General features: G+C 35.7%; 1 protein-coding gene across 5 annotated transcripts in view; it reads right to left on the bottom strand.

Annotated features, from left to right (window-relative positions):
• Nucleotides 1–17,994, bottom strand: part of Nbea (neurobeachin) — a 563,720-nt gene that overhangs the window by 357,771 nt on the left and 187,955 nt on the right. For 4 of the 5 annotated variants that reach the window (XM_004659998.2, XM_045154369.1, XM_045154368.1 and 1 more), the window contains 3 exons: nt 10,782–10,936; nt 8,474–8,600; nt 2,063–2,190 (listed from right to left, as the gene is read on the bottom strand). In XM_004659998.2, the coding sequence (XP_004660055.2) occupies nt 2,063–2,190; nt 8,474–8,600; nt 10,782–10,936 (410 nt within the window). The remainder of the gene's footprint in view (nt 1–2,062; nt 2,191–8,473; nt 8,601–10,781; nt 10,937–17,994) is intronic. The other variant, XM_045154370.1, reaches the window with a different exon arrangement.

Raw genomic sequence — 17,994 nt, 5'->3', positions numbered from 1 at the left:
AAGTATATACAACTAGTATTTTTGCTCCTGAGTAGCAGGTATCTCCAAAGAAACTTGAGTAATTTTTAAAACAAGAAGTCAAAAGTCATGCATCAATAAACACTGGTGCTCTTAGGAATCCATTTGTATTATGTTTCTACTTCTAGCTATCATAATATTTATACCATTTTATAAGCCTTATAAACATAGATTGAAATGATAGCCACACTCCAAACTGATATTTTAGAAGTTATGTCTTAGCAAGCTAACATATCAAATTTGGAGAAAAAAATTAAAGAAATAAAGAATTTAAAGAAAAATTAGATATTTAGTATAAATATTTACAAGAATAGTGATGTTAGTAACAAAATAAATAAAATTAGGAGGAAAAAACTACTTAAGAGAAAAAAGGAGTAATTTGGGGTAAAGCGGTGTGAGGTGTCAACAGAGTATCTAGACAGGGATTCCTACGCTAAGTGGCTCAAATTCTGCAATTCAGAAGACAGAGTTTAGCTATCATAGAAGTGAAAGAGAAGCAGGAGACATAAACTAACCTTTTAAAACTGTAAAGTTGAGATGAGACATTAGGAGAGGGCAGGGGTCAGACCAGGTAGGTCTAATCCCTGCAGAAGGGAATATGCCCTGAGCAGGCCACTGGTCTTACTTTGTACTGTCCCTCATCTACATTTTTCTTACACCATGTTTGACTACACATGTTGCTATTGGCACTTAATGACTGGTTTTGCCATTGAACTGCGAGCTCCTTGGAGGTGAGCAGCATACCTGTTAAATGACTGGTTTTGTCAGTGGACTAGTGGACTATCAGCTCCTTGGAGGTAAGCACCTTGTCTCTTACATGGTGACAGTAAGGATCCATAATTCAATGAATCACAGAGTTCACAATTTTGTTCAATCAATCATATGTATCTAGAAGAAAGCTATTTAAGTACAATCTGTGGCAAGGAACAACTTCTAAGTTTTGAAGACATCAAAGTCCACTAGGGGAGATTTTCTGAGGTCTTGTTCTTTGGAACATTGTCCACTTCACTTCATGGGTGAAGGCAATAATGACCACAGCAGTGACAACAGTAACCTGCACACAGACTCTCCTAGTCATCTGAGGACAGGAAAGGACAGGCACAGAGGCCCTGGCATCTCTTTGGGGATCCTTCCTACACCCTCTTCTCCAGTCCATGTGCTAGTGTTAGAAGGACTGTATATGAACTATGTAAATTAACCCTCACCACTGCCCTGGAGTGCTGTCCTTGCTCCATCTTACAGAAGCTCAGCAACTCCAAAAGGCCGCAGGGTAAGGCAGTTGGACTGGGCTTCAGAATCAGTAGGCCTCTAGATTTGCACTAACTCTTACTACACTGTCTTATAGCAATGAAGACAATATCATAACAGGCTCATGGGAAAATATCTTAGCTTCTACAATGAACTGCAAGTCAAGGCTGCTAAATCCTAGGACCCCCAAAAAACAGGACATCTAAAGCCACAGTTATACAGTTAGATCATCACTTTCCAAAACTCAGATATTTTTATAAAAGAAATTTCGGATAACTATATTTTTCAAAGCCACTCTCCCAGTACAAGTGTGTACAAATTAAACCTTCAACACTCCTTCTCAACTTAGCTGCTGTCAGGTGGGAGGATCAGCTTATCAATTCCCAGCTCCAATTTTCTCCAAATTTCAGTGTCTTCAAACTATCAATGCTGTATGAATAAGGAAAGTTACCTAAAGAACCAGGGCTCACAGTCAGAATGGAATTTTAAGGAACCAGTGCTAGAAATGAGAGGATGTGCAGTAGCCCTGATAAGACTGAGATCATAAGAGCCACCTCTTCCCATCCCAACACTTTTCAAATTTATTTATTTTCAAAATTAGTTCAATAGCATTAACCTTGGATTTCAAAACTGAAAAAAGAGAATGAAAATATAGAAATAGCTTATGAGAATTTATAAATGTAGTTATCTTTACATTTTTTGTCAATATATATTCCTCTAGAAGCATAAACTATGCCATGATTAGTAGGTACATTATAAGAAAAGGAAACATTAGAAAAAGAGAGAGAAACCTTACCTTCTATCAATAGCTCTTGTCCATGACTGCCAAGAAGTGTACGAGATAGGAATGGGGCAAAATCTACAAAAATCTCACGAAGAAGAGGAGCAACTTTTTCTAAAGCTCTTTCAAGTTTTGCAGTGATGCTGTGGAAATGAAGACATAAAGACTAATAAATATGATTCCATAAAAATTTACTTCTAGATTAAAATATTTAAAGTCATAATAAAAGTCTAACTCTGGTTTATGTACACAGACCAAAGTACATTTCTGCATGGTCACTCAAAAGGCTGAAGTTAAATGAGAAAGAGTACAGTGTAAAACCTGAAGAACCAAAATGCTCAGCATGGTAGCTCACACTTTAATCCCAGCACTCGGGAGGCAGAGGTAAGAGGATTGCCGTGAGTTCGAGGCCACCCTGAGACTACATAGTGGATTCCAAGTCAGCCTGGGCTAGAGTGAGACCCTACCTCGATAAACAAAAACAGAAAGAAAGGGCCAAAGCTCCTGACCCTGACAATAAGTTTTGTATACATCCTTTGCCTACATGAAAGAGAATGGGTTTGATTGCATATTATGTGGCCAGTGCACAAGTACCAAAGAATTTAACTCTTGCTTTCCAAAAGCATTTCCTGCACAGCTGGATAACTAAGGAAGTAACTAGAATTCAGTTGAATTACTTTGCCAAAGCAGACATTTAGCACTACCTAAAACTGTTTACTTTCTTTTGCATTTTTTTAATTAAAAAAGTTTTACATAGGTTACAGTCTTATATCCCCTCCCTCCAGTGCCCACCCCCCCTGTGGGTCCTCCTCAGTGGAGTTGCTGGTGTTCATGGTGGGTTTATTAGGACCTCAGTCAGTCTGGGGAGGGACCTGTGTCTCAGGATCATCAGGAGTACATCTTCCAACACAGAAGACAGGCATCAAAACAGTATTTCTAAAAAATCCATTTCCCCCACAATAGGCAAATAACATTTTTGTTACATCTGAAGAAAAACTTCAAAGTAAAACAAAAAAGTTAATAAACTGTGGAATAAATGTTAACATATCAGTAATATTTTAAACCACAGTATATCATCATCTTCATTTTTCAGCAAATCCTTAGGCATTAGGAAATAATGTAGGATATCCACTTTCCTAACTTGGGATTCCTAACCTTCAAATCTATGGACACTCATGGCTAAGCACACAGCTGAGCCACGTCTCTCACATCTCAGTCACCTGGTGCAGGAAGGGACAAAGCAGGGGACAAACAGAGTCTCGTTTCTTTCAGGCACACTTGACGAGAATGTCCTGCATGAACAACAAGGCAAGGACAAGTCTGGACAGGCCTGGCCAACTGTTGGATCCAGGAGTTCTGCTACTCCTGAGGCAGGCATCTGCTTTCAGACAGCTCTGAGTTGGGCTGGAAAGCAAATCCACCCCAAAAGTCTGAGGAGGAAAGGAACTAGTCGGACTGCAAGTGTGTCCCCGGGACAATGACAGGCGGTGCCCAGGACCAGCAAGCGCCACGTTGAGAAGGAATGTTCTAAAGACAGCATTCACTGAGGGTAAGGATTTACAAAATAAGTAAATAAAACTCAGGCTACCTAAAGTTGCAGAATACTTTCAATCACAGTAAATTTTCTCTAACTTCTAGTACAGCAAACAGCTTTGTGTGCACACATTACATTAATTTAGCTTAATCTGCAAGATTGTGTCTGATGAATTCTCAGCTAAATTAATTCTATCTATTAAGGATATTTAAATAGGAATTATAAGTAAGTCTATGTAAATGACAAAAATACAGCTAATTTGGGCTGGAGAGATAGTGAAGTGGTTAAGGCGCTTGCCTGCAAGGCTATGGATGCACGAGGTGGTGCATGCATCTGGAATTTCTTTGCAGTATTAAAAAAAAGAAAAAATAGGTAATTAATAATGATCACATATTTTTATTTCTTTGTGTGTATGTGTGTAAGAGACAGGGAGAGAGAGAAGTGACAGACGGAGGGAGGGAGGGAGGGAATATGAAAGCATGAGTGGTCCAGGGTCTCTTGCCGCAAGGGAACGTCAGGTGCTTGCACCACTTTTTGTTTTTGCATCCAGCTTACTGTGGCTTGGAAATTATGTTTGTTTAAGATGAATGAGAAGGAGCAAAATGCCTCTAGAAACGTATGGATTCATCAAAGTTTACATCCTAAGCAACAACTGAGATGAATAGACTATTATTTAACCTAGACTCTTCACGTACTTGAGATCTTCTAACTTTTAAAAGATTGAAATAAATCATTTAATAATTTAAATGAAATAAAACATTGTTCTTTGTGATTCAGCTAAACATCAAATAGAAGAATCAATTAAAAATCAATTTAGCTTTGAAGTAATAGATAAACACGTTTCTCTGAGAATCAATCCCTTTAAGAAATTTTTTGCCCACATTTTCTTGTAAAAGGAAGAGAATATTGAATTTTGCTCTGACATGACAATTTTACTAATGTAATGAGAAGAATCAATATAAAATTTTACTCTGCAAATGACTGAAGATTTTCAGTGAAAAAAAACCTCATCAAAATGGTGCTAGATTTAAAGATCAAAGAACATAAAATATTCAGAGTGGAAAAATTTCGTTATCACCTCCTACAATGAAAAAAATGGATAGATTATTACTGGTTTTAATTTTTATAGACTTCTTCAAATGTATATCGCCTGGCTAAAGTGTATGTTGATCCTTACATAATTTCAATTATCAAAGTCAGTGGCACTGCACACCTAAGCTTCAGCTAAAAATATCCTCCAATTTCAACTGGAAAATAAGATTACCCTACCCCAATTGGAGGGGGGGGGGTACCAAAAAGGACATAGTGAATCTATATTATTATTAAATTATTTAAAGTTTCTTTTTGGAGAAAAAACAATGTAAAATTCCCATTTTTTCAATTACATGGCATATGTGATAGTTATCTACTAACATGTAAAAAAGAAATACTAACATGGGAGAATGACAATAGCTTTTAGGTCTATGAAAGTAAATGGATGTTTCTTTCAAACAAAAAATAAAAGGAGAGCTGGGCATGGTGGTGCATGCCTTTTAATCTGAGCACTAGGGAGGCAAAAGGTAGGAGGATTGCCATGAGTTTGAAGCCACCCTGAGACTACATAGTGAATTCCAGGTTAACCTGAGCTAGGGTGAAACCCTATCTCAAAAACCAATAATAATAATAATAATAATAATAAATGGAACTGCAAAGCACAGTGGACAATTCTGAAATTCTACTACTGGGAGAGAAGAGGCAACAGGGTGATAAGTTTGAGGTCAACTTGGCCTGCATAGAAAGTTCCAGATCAGTCTAGAGTATATTGTGAAACCATCTCAACCAACCAACCAGTTGACTAATGTAATTACAGGGGGGAAACCAAGGTAATCTTTAGGAAATTATTTTGTAGGAAATAATAGCATTTTCTACTTACTTTAGAGGAAGTACTACTAATTTTTCAGTTTTCATTTTTTTTTTACATTTACCAGAAAACAATAAAATTTTCTTGAATTACCAAAAAAAAATTATTGAATTTTGGACAGTGTACACATCAGAAGTTTTCTTTTCAAATCCCATTATTATAGTGCTACTTAGTAAATTATGGTTTGTACTTAGTTTTAATCATACATAATAATGGATCATAATAATAATATAGAATTAAAAGAAATAATTTTATAATATGATGTTCCTAGAAGATATATCTCAGATAGAACAGAATAATGAAATTAGCAGTTTCCATGACAGACATTTTGTACTAACTAAATTCTCCTAACAAAATTAGGAAATGAAATGATTTAAGTAAATGGTTGAAAGACTAAGAGTATTAATGATAGAAAGTTCACCTAAGGTTACTGAGCATATATATTATCGTTAGTAATTGTCAAGATTTGACTTTAAATATTTTCTCTGGTGTTCACAAAGTTAGCATGCCAGAAAATTGAAGAAGGAAGGCGTCATAAATGTCATAACCTAGGACATACTGGTAAAATTTTAGACACTATTAAGCTTCTAGGGCTGCAGCTTCTAAGCAAAATGTGATGTTGAAGAAAATGTGTGCTTAGTTTATTTCCTTATGATCCTATATAATTTAAAACTGACATTGCCTCTCATTCCTTTCATAAAGAATCATAAATATTTTAAGTGCATGATGTACATATTTCTTAAGAAAGTAAATGAAGTTACAAAAGATTGAGAAATTAAAGCTAAACAGAATTCTTTTGTATGCAAGATGTTTACTACTTTATATGGTAAAATAAATTCTAAGTAAACGTTTTTCAAATGTGAAGAAGCATGATGCCTTTTAGGGGTGTCTTTAAAGAATTATAAAAGCTTTTGTAAGCACTTTTGGAAATTGTTAATTGCATGCTTCATACAAAAAGGAAATAAATGCAAATGTAACAGTTTTTCCTTTCAAGTCAACTAGTCAAATAAAGTATCTCAAAACAGCATTTCAGTGAAATAAAAATATGAAGGCAAGAATATAAAGCATTTAACTGAGATTTAACAACAAATCTGGTAATATAAAAGGCCATGCTAACAGTGTTTGAAATAGCTGAAATAAAAAACTAAAATAAAAACTCCCCACTTAAAAAAAGAGTTTATTTATGAAACCTTAATGGAAATGGAGTAACAATATTTCAACTAGACCCCCTTTAGATAAGACCTCTTTGGTCTGGAAAGTTCTAAGGAGCTCTGCGGAGTGAAGGTTCATGGAATTCAAGGAGTGCTTCACTCCAGGTGGGACTGCGTATTAGCAGTTTGTCCTCAAACGGAGCAATGCAAAGGGAGAAGGAAACAGCACCTCGGACATGACTGACAAGACGACTTCCCATCTCTGGGAGTCACACAGCTTTCCCATGGACGACCAGAGGCCTCTCTTAAAATTGCCTCATTCCCTTCAGACCAATACTCTCTTCCCAGTCTGTCATCGCACGTGTGTGTGTGTGTGTGTGTGTGTGTGTGTGTGTACAAGCACACCTGAGCGTACCTGGGGAGGTCTCAGCTGGACAAGCTAGCAAGAAAGCCCCAGGAATGCCAGCTCCCCAGTGCTGGGCTTACCGGTGTGTAGCACGGTGCCCCAGTTTGACATGACTACAAGGGATGGAAGTGAGGGCCTCACTCGAATGAGAAACTAAAATATCATTAAATATCTACATAATAGTGCTCACACTCATTACGCAATAGGAAAATGCAAACTGAAAATCAAACAGGCTATCAGTATGCTTACACAAAAATGATCAAAATGAGAATGACAATTTTAAGACCTAATAAACATGGGAAGCAAATCGCCTTCTTAGTGTGATGCAGAGTTAGTACACTTCTACAAACAAGACGAAAATTCATTCGGCATGGTCTAGTAAAAGTAAAAATAAAAATAAAATTATGAGTCATTTGCCTGACAGTTATGCATATCAGCAGAGGATGTAACCAGATGATACAAGTACCACTATAATGACTACAGCTTTATTATGATCTACACAAAAGTTATAATTTAATATATCGGAAAAATGAAGTGCTCAAAATATCTGTTAACAGTACAAATAATTAAGAAATTGCAACATATCTATAAAAGGGAAGAAAAAATACAAGCAGACTACTGCCATATACAGTGAAGACGACCTGCATCAGCTAAGTGTTGAACAAAAGCAGCCAGGGACAAAGGAGCACGCGTGACGCCTTAAACCTGCAAACCGCAAAGTCAGCAAAACTACCCGAGGATGAGCAGTCGGGGGGGGCTTTGAGGAGGAACACGGACAGTGGCTGGGGAGGAGCTGCAGCTGCGACTTTCCCATACTGTTTCTTGCTTGAGTGATGAAAGCGTGTGTACGCCCTCTTCTCTCACTGTTTCCATACTCTGCATACATTTTGAACTACATACTTAAGACATGCATGTTAGAGCTTGCGTGTATAATGTTAGCTTTAAAATGAAGGGCAGTCCATTTGAAAGGCTTTTTAATCATAATAAATACAATAGTGTTGGTTATTCAAAGCCCAATGAGATAGATGTGTGTGTGTGTGTGTGTGTGTGTGTGTGTGACATGAATTAATGTAGATTTTGAAAAGTTTGTATTTTAAACTTAGGATCAATACAAAGTCATTCATTTTTATCCTGTTATCATCTGTGCATGTTTTAAAGGAACTAATAGCATACAAATTATGACTACGAATTAAAAATTCATCAGTGTTGTAAAATCAATCAAAATCTCACAGTTCATACCCTGAAGTACAACACTGATTTTCAGTAACTATCCAAAATATGAAGATGTACTAATTATAAAATATAAATATAGCAAACTTATTTAACTAACCAATAATCCCAAGAAGTCTTACTAAATGTATATGATTCACCTAGTAATTCCCTGTTTTGAAACAGAGGGAGTGCAATGAACAAATGAACAAGGCACTATGCACACCTCATGTTTTCCGCGGAATCTTCTGGCATTGGAGCAACAGTCTGTACAGCTGGAAGGTTCTTGCTGGTAGCACCATTCACAAAACTAGAAGAGGAGGAAGAGGAGGAGGATCCTGAATCCACGGCACCTGTTCCCAAAATAATAATTTTTAGTCTTAAATATAAATTTATTTAACCAAGTAATTTAAAATGTATCACTGCTATTTGATTTTCAAAGAATTAAACATCTGAACTTCTAAACAGAATCTGACAATTATAAATCACTGTTCATCAGTATGCTGACAAATATCACAATTTTAAATAAATGGATATTTCATTAAAATCTAGCTGATTTAATTATCTTAATCTAACAAATTACATATTACAAATGGGTATAAATAAAAGACATCAACAAATGAAAAACTCTAGGTACAATGAGGTTGATAAAATGATGCAAATTTAAATATGAAATTTTTGCTGTGATCTAATATTCTAAGTTCTCATCAACCAAGACATAATTTATGCAGAATTACCTAGGCATAATTTTGGCATTCTAACACATCAAGTTCTCATTTTGATAAAATGACTTTAGGAAGGCTGTTGTGAGTCCAAATGAATCTAATTTTAAAACAATGAGTTCACCTCAATGATATCAAGATGCCATTTTAAACTAGATTTTTTTCCATAGAATGTCATGTGAGTATATTAAATAGCTGTGGAGTTGAGGGACATCTAGTGTTCCTAAATATTATGATATACTTATTCCTACATAACTGCTTACTGGGATTTACAGTGCACCATTTATATATTTTCTATGTGTCACGATTTAAAGTGTGCAATGTGCCCAGTGAAAATGTTAATCTAAAATTAGTTATCTATATATATTTTTTTAAAGAAAAATGTACTGCTTATTTTTTATTGTAATATTCTTCATACTATATCAAATCTTATTGCTATTCTCAGCTTCTGTATCTATTAGAAACTCTTAAAATGGATTTTTTAAAATAACATATATACAAAGAAAAAAAACACTTTAATTTTTTTCATTTTCATAAGTCTTAAAAAAAATGGATATTTTACTCAATAGAGACCAGAAAAATCAAGATTCTATTATGCTGGCATATTTTTAAAACTTTAGTGTACTTTTTGAAAAATACATTGGTAAATGACAAAACAGTTTTATTCCTATTTCTGGAAAGCTGAGTGTGTACAAAAATAAGATTGTAATACAAAAAGATTTTTGAGTGTTCAGACAAGCTGAAAACATATTTATAATATAAACAAACTATGCTCTACTCTCCAACATAATGGCATTGATGATTTTTTTGCTTAAATATATATATATGCTTAATAGAGTACATTCTACTTACTACACCCCATAAATGTGCTGCCCATGATATGTCAGACTCAGGTGGCATGGGAAACAAGATAGATACAGAGAGCACAAAGAAGAACTACGAAAGTAATAAAAATGGGAAGAGTCTAAGTCATGATAATAAATGGAAAAGTTTAAGGCTATACAGTTTGGAGAAGAGAAGACTACTATAGTCAGGGAAGAAAATTCAGGGATCATCTTGCGTTGTATAAATACCTAAAATGGAATCACAAAGATTTGGGTAAGGATTTATTTAGCTAATAATCAACAGGAACATTTCTGGAAATTTACCAAAAATAGATATTTTATTCAGGCTTTTAAAATGTATCGTGATTTGGAATTTTTGGCTCGTAGAATCATAGGAAATTGCTGGACAATGAATTGGATACAATTAGAGTCTAAATATATAAACTTATTCAAGGTCAAGTTCTAGTTCTCATTCACATGCACTTTTATCAAGATGAGGCTCTTGCATATCCTCAAGGTGTACAGGGGAGCTCTGCCTTCCCTTAGGGGACTGAGCAAAGTATACATACTAAAATTCAATCAGAAAAAAAATCACTATATCCATCTTTGTCACTGACATTTTAAATACATCATGATATTCTTTATATAATTTGTTCATTTTCATAAACAAGTCGTTAGTGTCTATCTTTTGCTTTTACTCCCCAAACTATCTTTCAATCATCTGATTTAAACTCAAAGAGCAACATGTTTTGAGAAAACTCAAAACAAAACAAAAACCAGTACTGTTCCCTAAAATGGCCACTAACTGCATCCTAGAACTAGAAACAAATTCTGAAAAGCTGTGACACAAAGCATAGCATTCTTAAGATTAAGGTAATGCTAAATGATTAGGATATTTTAATTTTAAGATCAAATTGGGGGAAAAAATGAAGATATAGAAAACAGAAAGAAAAGGATGAGGTATCACAAGAATATATAAGGACAATACCTGTTGTATTAATCATACTTTTTGGTGTAGCTCCAGCAGCAGCAAATATGTTAGAGGCACTGCCTGTTTGCAGCCCACTTCCGGCAGTGCTGGCTCCCACAGTGGTGACGGCTAAACTACCTGGAGGTGGCTTCTTCACAGGGACCACGACACTCCTGCAGAGAAAGAAGAGGCAGAAAATGACCACCACTAGCCTTCAGATACACGGAATCCAATAATACATAGAGAGGATGGACACACCCAACATCAAATTGCACCTCTCCCCCTTCCATCCTGTGTCTCAAAACGTTTTAAAAGTCCTGAGACCATCTTCACAAAGCTTAGGAACTTTGAGCAAAAACTATAAAGTATATGATTACAAATAGAAACATATCCAAAAGGACTTATCAAAACATGCCTTACAAATATCAAGAATTGTTACCACAGCCTAAACTTGAATAGCTTTCTACCACAGGATCCAAGGTATCATACTACAAAACTCTATACAAAGATCAACAGGAAACAGAAAGACTATGTCCCTCTAACATAGGTGGTTTATCACCAAATTTCATCTATAACCTTAAAAGCAACATGAAATGTACTACTTTACTAGCATTCTGGTCAGAAAACAAAGTACTTGATATGTTTTTGCATGTGCACACGTGTGTGTGGTGTGCATGCTTGTGTGGGGACACATACATGTGCAATTACAGAGACAAGTATGTGTGCTTGAGTGTGTGGAGGCCCGAGGTTGACACTAGGGGAGCTCAGCGCTTGCTGAACCGGCTGGTCGAGCTAGCCATCTCCGCCCACAGCTTGTCTGCCTCCCAAGCACTGGCAGTACAGGTGTGCTGCCATACCTGCCTTGCACTTAATTGGGTTACTGGGATTCCAAATGCATGTCTTACTGCTTGTGCAGCAAGCACTCTATCCCCTAAACCATCTCTACATCCCCAAATAATCCATTCTTAATTAAGGTAATGAGAATTTATTAGTCAAACTATTACTATTTTTTTGTCTCTTGAAAAAAAAATCTTACAAATAAAGAAAGAGGATCATTGGTATTGCTGTAAAATGAATTCCTACAGAACTAAAGGAAGTTTGAAAGACTTCTGAATAACATATCATTATCAATTATGGTATAATCTCCTGATAGAAGACTATCAGCAATTATCTACTAATAGTATCTTACCCAGTGCACAATGTATGAGACATGTTGTATCAGAAAAGTAAGTCTCAGACTCTTATAATCATGACTTGTCCAAAAATTCAAAAATATTAAATGAGTGCCTACTACTGCCAGCATTTGAATTATGTAAAAGCATCTACACACTTCAATGACTGCAAACTCAACTGAGTCTGTGGTCAAGCATGGCATACACACGTACGAGGGTAGTGGTGGCAGCCCAGATTTGAGTGCACCATCAACCAGGGCTAAGTTCTAGTTGTGGCCATTACTAGTGGTGTGATAAAGGCATGTGAGTCTCTCCTAGCTCTGTTCTTCCCTGTTTAAAAAAAAAAAATTAAACTTCAAAAACTGCTGTGAAGGTGAAAGGGGATTCACAATGAACACGTGTCTAGAACACTTCAAATGGTTGCTGCGCTTTAAGTTTGGCAATACTGCTGTGATCGGAAAGGTACTGCTATAGTCAGGCCGATGTCAGAACCTATAGAAAAGGCTGGAAGCAGCAGCAAGTCTGGAATACTGTGCTACTGTCACCCTCACAAAAAAAAAAAAAAAAAAAAAAAAAAAGCTATGAACAGTCAGTATCAGATTTCATGAACAATGAAAAATAAAATCATATGTAAAAGGGATTACAAGTCAAAAACATACCAGGAAATCAAGCATTGTGAGGAATGACTAAAAGGACAAAAAGTTATACAAAAAGAGAAAAACAATTATAGCACCTTAAAAAAAATCAAAGGTCTGTGTTAAGAAGAAATTTTCATATGTCTCAAAATACAAAATGTGGATCCACAGGAGGGAGAAAACTCTGGCAATGTGTATGAGCTCAAGGTTCTAATGACTGATATGTTCAAGTGGCTAATATAACCATGTGAAAAGGGGTTGATTAAATAAGAAGGTGGGTAAAACTGGATTTCCCATTTTTTTTCTGTATCCATAACTATGAATTTATAAAAACAATTTCCACTTTGGTTAACAGAGTCAAATTATTTATCTGAAGTCACAGCACCATACATCCTTGCCCTTCATATGATTTTTCACCAATGATACTACCCATTTCTGAAAAACATTATCTGTCCTTAGTAACCTATTTTATAAATGATTTGAAAGTTGACACTTATTAATATGTGCTAATTAATTCCAAATTATCTTTCAGAATTATATTCAGTATTTGTAAAAATTTTTATGTGAAAGTAAAAAAATCCTATTAGAAAATTTTTTATCACATTATAAATCAAATTTTTATCTCTGGTTATGTATTGCACATATACTAAAAATATCACATATCTAAGTATCTATTATGCATATTCATTTAGTCTATAAATACACTAATTGATGCACAAAGTTTTATTTGAAAATAATTGATATGAATTTTAAACATTTACTAAAGGAATACTAAAAACGTGGGCTAGAGACGGCTTAGTAGCTAAGGCACTTGCCTTGGAAGCCTAAGGACCAAGGTTCAATTCCCCAATACCCACGTAAGCCAGATACACAAGATGGTGCAAACTTGTGGAATTTGTTTGTAGTTAATGCAGACCTTGGCATGCCCCTTCTCTCTCTCTCCCTCCAATAAATAAATAAATATTTTAAAAATAACTAAAAAAGTAAAGCCACTGAGCTTTAATTACTAACACAGTCCCCTCCTGGCAGATCTGCTTTCATAGACAGATAGATACATGAGCCCTTTTCCCTGCATTTTCTTTACCAACTGAATATTTTAAATGCCAAGAATACTCTTTCTATGCTTCTTTGCACACTCGCAGATCTCTATACCTGTAAGAATGGACACTATGCCCTGGAGAGATGGCTCACTAGGTAAAAAGTCTTTCTCAACAAGCACAGCTCCCCAGCATCCACACAAAAGCCAGGCATGGAGGCAAGTGCTGATCATGCCAGTGCCTTGGAGCTGGAGAGAGAGGATGCCTAGGGCTTGCTGGCTAGATGACGGAGCTGACATGGTGGGCTGTGGGAGACCCTGTCTCAAAAAGTAAAGTAGAGATGTTAGGTTGGGACAGGCTAACAAAATGGAGTCACCAAGGGCAGCAGGATGGAGACAGAGACAAGGAAGTGGACTGCCCACATTCTTCAAGAAACTGCCCAGCCATTATCCCTTCCCTGCCTAACAATGCCCCCAGGTCATAGTTTCCTAAGGAAGAAAAGGGTCAAATTTTGGCCATATTAAACAAATAATAGTTACAGAGGATTGGCTATGGATATGAAGGAAGTCAAAGAAGACACAAGAATATTAGCATTAAAATACAGGAAGAGTTACCTACCGACAATATAAAGGAAAAAGATCTGGTTGGAGTGTGGTTATCTATTAAGTAATTAGTCACATAAATAGGTTGAATAAGCAAATACAGACAAGTATCTAGTTTAGGGAAGAGGTTTCCCATGAGATATAAATATAGACGTAATCAGTGTTTAGATGGTAAGCATGGTCAGGTAAATGAGAGAGATTTCCAAAGAAGTGGCAGCAAGCTGATGGAGCTAGTCCACTGCTGCACTCTTAGGGGTGCCCCACTAAATAGTCCTGGGCATTTTGCAGAAGTAGGGAGACTGAGACTCGCATCTACATGTTACAGGTCAGGTATAACACACCAAGTAGTTGCAGGGCATGCAGAAATAAGAACTGTGACATAATTAATATGAATTAATATGAGTAATTAAATAAAATATATTTTTAACATTTAAAAAACATGGGTTGGAGTGATGGCTTAGCGAATAAAAAGGGAAAAAACACAGTACTACTTTCTTTGACGAAACCAACTCCAGTGATTGAAACACAAACATGTTTGTAAAATTAAAAAGATAACAGAAGATACGTGTGCCGTCTGTAACATCTAAAACTTAAAGCAATTTCTAAAAAGTAATTAAAATTAACAAATAATCACATTTCCCTCTTTTACTGAGCTAAACATGTGAAAATACATAGTTTAAGTTTTTTGTTTAAAAAATAGGGAAGGAGGAAACTTTATTAGTAGTTTTAGAAAAAAAGGCAAAAGTAATTGTTACTAGTTTCTAAAAAGTGATAGCTTAGCTAGATTACTTAATAAAATACATATTTATTTAGAAAAGAGGTACTATTTATCAAAAAAGGTAGTATTACTGGATAATTTTGTGAGCATGTAAGTTCCTAATTAGATGAGACTAATCATTTTCTATAAGAAACAAAACTATCATAATTTGTCTCATAATATTAACAACTTGGGATGACCATTCATAATTGTATCAATGCTACATATATTGTACTTCATGACAGAGCAATGCTAGACGATATTTAGGATCTAAAGAAAATTTTTTAACTATGACTATTCATTTATTTGAGAGAGAAGAGAACAAACGGTCGTGCCAAGGCCTCTAGCCACTGCAAACAAACTCCAGATGTATGTGCCATCTGTGTATCTGGCTTTATGTGGGTACTGGATCCTTTGGCTGTTCGGGTTTGCCTGCAAGTGTCTTAACTGCTAAGCCACCTCTCCAGGCCAGATCATTAGCATTTTAAAACTGCAGAGGTGTGGGGTTTTTGAGACCACTCAGTGTAACCAGACTTGTAAGTCTGTATGGGTAATGGGGTAAGAGAAAAGGAGCCAACTCTTCTACATGTGTACACAAGAATACTTATACACACAATGTGACGACATAGATACTTTTAAGAAGACTTCATTTTAAGTAAGCCTAAACAGTTCCAAAATCTGTTGTTGTACTTTATATAATCAAGATATTATACATTTCAAAACACTGAAATACTTCAGTGCTCCATTCTAAGTGGGAAGAAACAATTCATGTGGAGGACAGGTGGGAATTCAAGTGATACCCATTGTTTAAGGACTTTAATTCCAAACTAGTAATCTAGAATAAATACAAAAAATATATATATACACCGTTGGCATGTTTGCAACAAAACCAATAAGCAATTGGGAAACCAATGTAAAATCACAGATACTTTCCACAATTATGAGGATATTGGTTTGAGTTACAAAGACTCAAGCAACTGAGTTTATAACTATTTTTCAACTAAAGATAAAGACAAGAAATACTTCCTTGGCAGCATAAGACCATGGTAATTCAGTTTGAAATGGGTAGGTAGCTCTCTGGACTTTCATTCTGAAGCCTGTCATCCTGGATCTATTTTCAATGAATTCAATCTGATGCTCAAAGACATGTCATAACCTAGACTTCAGACTTCAGTGTTTCAGAAATATGTTTATATACCTCATAATGTAAGTACAGCTACCTTAAGACAGATAAGGCAAATGGCAGCAATACCCTGGAAATATAATTGAAAAACACAATGGTCCAGAAGCTCTTGTGGGATGATGTCTCAGCAAAGCTGCTCAAAGCTTCAGAGTCTGAAGTTAAATTTTTGATGTTGTCACTCTCAATCTACTGAATGGCTGACAGACAATCACACCCGTCTGGCTGGCTGGCAGCTCATTTTGCTGGCAGGTGGCAAACAATTAGACACACCAATTTGTGCCTCCTGATGACATTAAAGCATGAAACTAAGTTGTATGCAGGGCCTAGTGATTTGTGTGAAAGCATTTCAAAAATAATACTCTTTGCCGTGGCAACTCATTTCAGACTGCCACCTCCCATTATGGCTTTGAGCAGTGAAGACGACAGGCCTGAGTTCCGTGCAGTGCAAGGCCGCTTCTGTTCAATCCGTCATCAGTGCCCCTGAGACCTCAATCCCCTCCTTTCATCAATATCACCTCATCATTTACATTTGATAGTGCTTGAGCTCCAGCATACATTAGCCACACTGGAGACTCCTTCCTCAAAGAACTGGACTGCTTTGTGCTCTTCCATTTCACTCTGCTTAGGCGGATGAGAACCATGATTGCACTCCCATTACATTCTCCACAAATGTTACCAGGAACAAGTGGATATTCTATTCTTTTAAAGTGGTAAATACATCACATTTTGCAGAGCTCAGAATATTAACATTCAGGTGACTGTTACAAGTATTAATGGAAAAAAGAATAATAATGTTAAAATCAAAAGTATTTCTCCTTAATTACACTGAACCTTCTTATGAAAAGCAGTGCAATTCTGTGAATCTATAAGATTGTACTAAAACAAAATTCAAAGATATAATTTTAAATGGGACACAAATGACTATAAGTTAATTTATGTGATATTTATTAATGTAGATACAGTTATTCACAAGTACATATACTTAAGAGGCATATGTTTATATAAACTCACAGACACAAATTCATATACATCAGGTGAGGGTACCAAAGTGAAATGTCACAGGAATACTCACTACATGAAGGGATAGACACAATGTCAACCCAAAGTGTTTTGAAAGAGAAAAATATTTTCCTACATTTCATTGTCCTTCAGTGTTTTTGTTGTTTGGTTGGTTTTTTTTTGGGGGGGGTGTTCAAGGTAGGGTCTCACTCTAGCTCAGGCTGACCTGGAGTCTCAGGGTGGTCTTGAACTCACAGCAACCCTCCTACCTCTGCCTCCCCACCCGGCTCATCCTTCAATTTTTAATTCAAGTTTTAAAACTTATGACATGACCTATTTTATATAACCATTATTTTCAAACATCTTATTACCTTACTGTTCTGCAAATTAATTAAGACAAAAGATGATTTTATAGATATTGCTATTTATATTTTTAAATTTTGGACATTTGTGAGAAAACAATAATGAATAAATGTTATATCTGACATATACTTGTCATTTTAGTTTCAGAAATATTTGACTTCTTCACTATAGTTTTATCACTAAGCTGAAAGTACTTGCTGATTCAACATCTGACACAAACAACATTTGTTCTGATAATGCTTCCAGTACCAAAAGCAAACATTTAATGTAGGTGGTAAACTAACACATTATTGAGTTTACACATTAGTATACAGACATATTTTAAAATATACATCAAACCCAGTAATCAAAATTAAATGCTCTTTTGAATAATTAGTGACAAATTTTTTAAACATATCACACCTAAGCCTCTTTTGTGATTATAAAAATACCCTATCACAGGCCAATCAGACTGACCTGAAACTTACCATTATGTGATAAGAA

The sequence above is a fragment of the Jaculus jaculus genome, chromosome 7 (assembly GCF_020740685.1).
Source record: "Jaculus jaculus isolate mJacJac1 chromosome 7, mJacJac1.mat.Y.cur, whole genome shotgun sequence".
Taxonomy (NCBI): domain Eukaryota; kingdom Metazoa; phylum Chordata; class Mammalia; order Rodentia; family Dipodidae; genus Jaculus; species Jaculus jaculus.
This window is presented reverse-complemented; position numbering and strand designations above follow the sequence as displayed.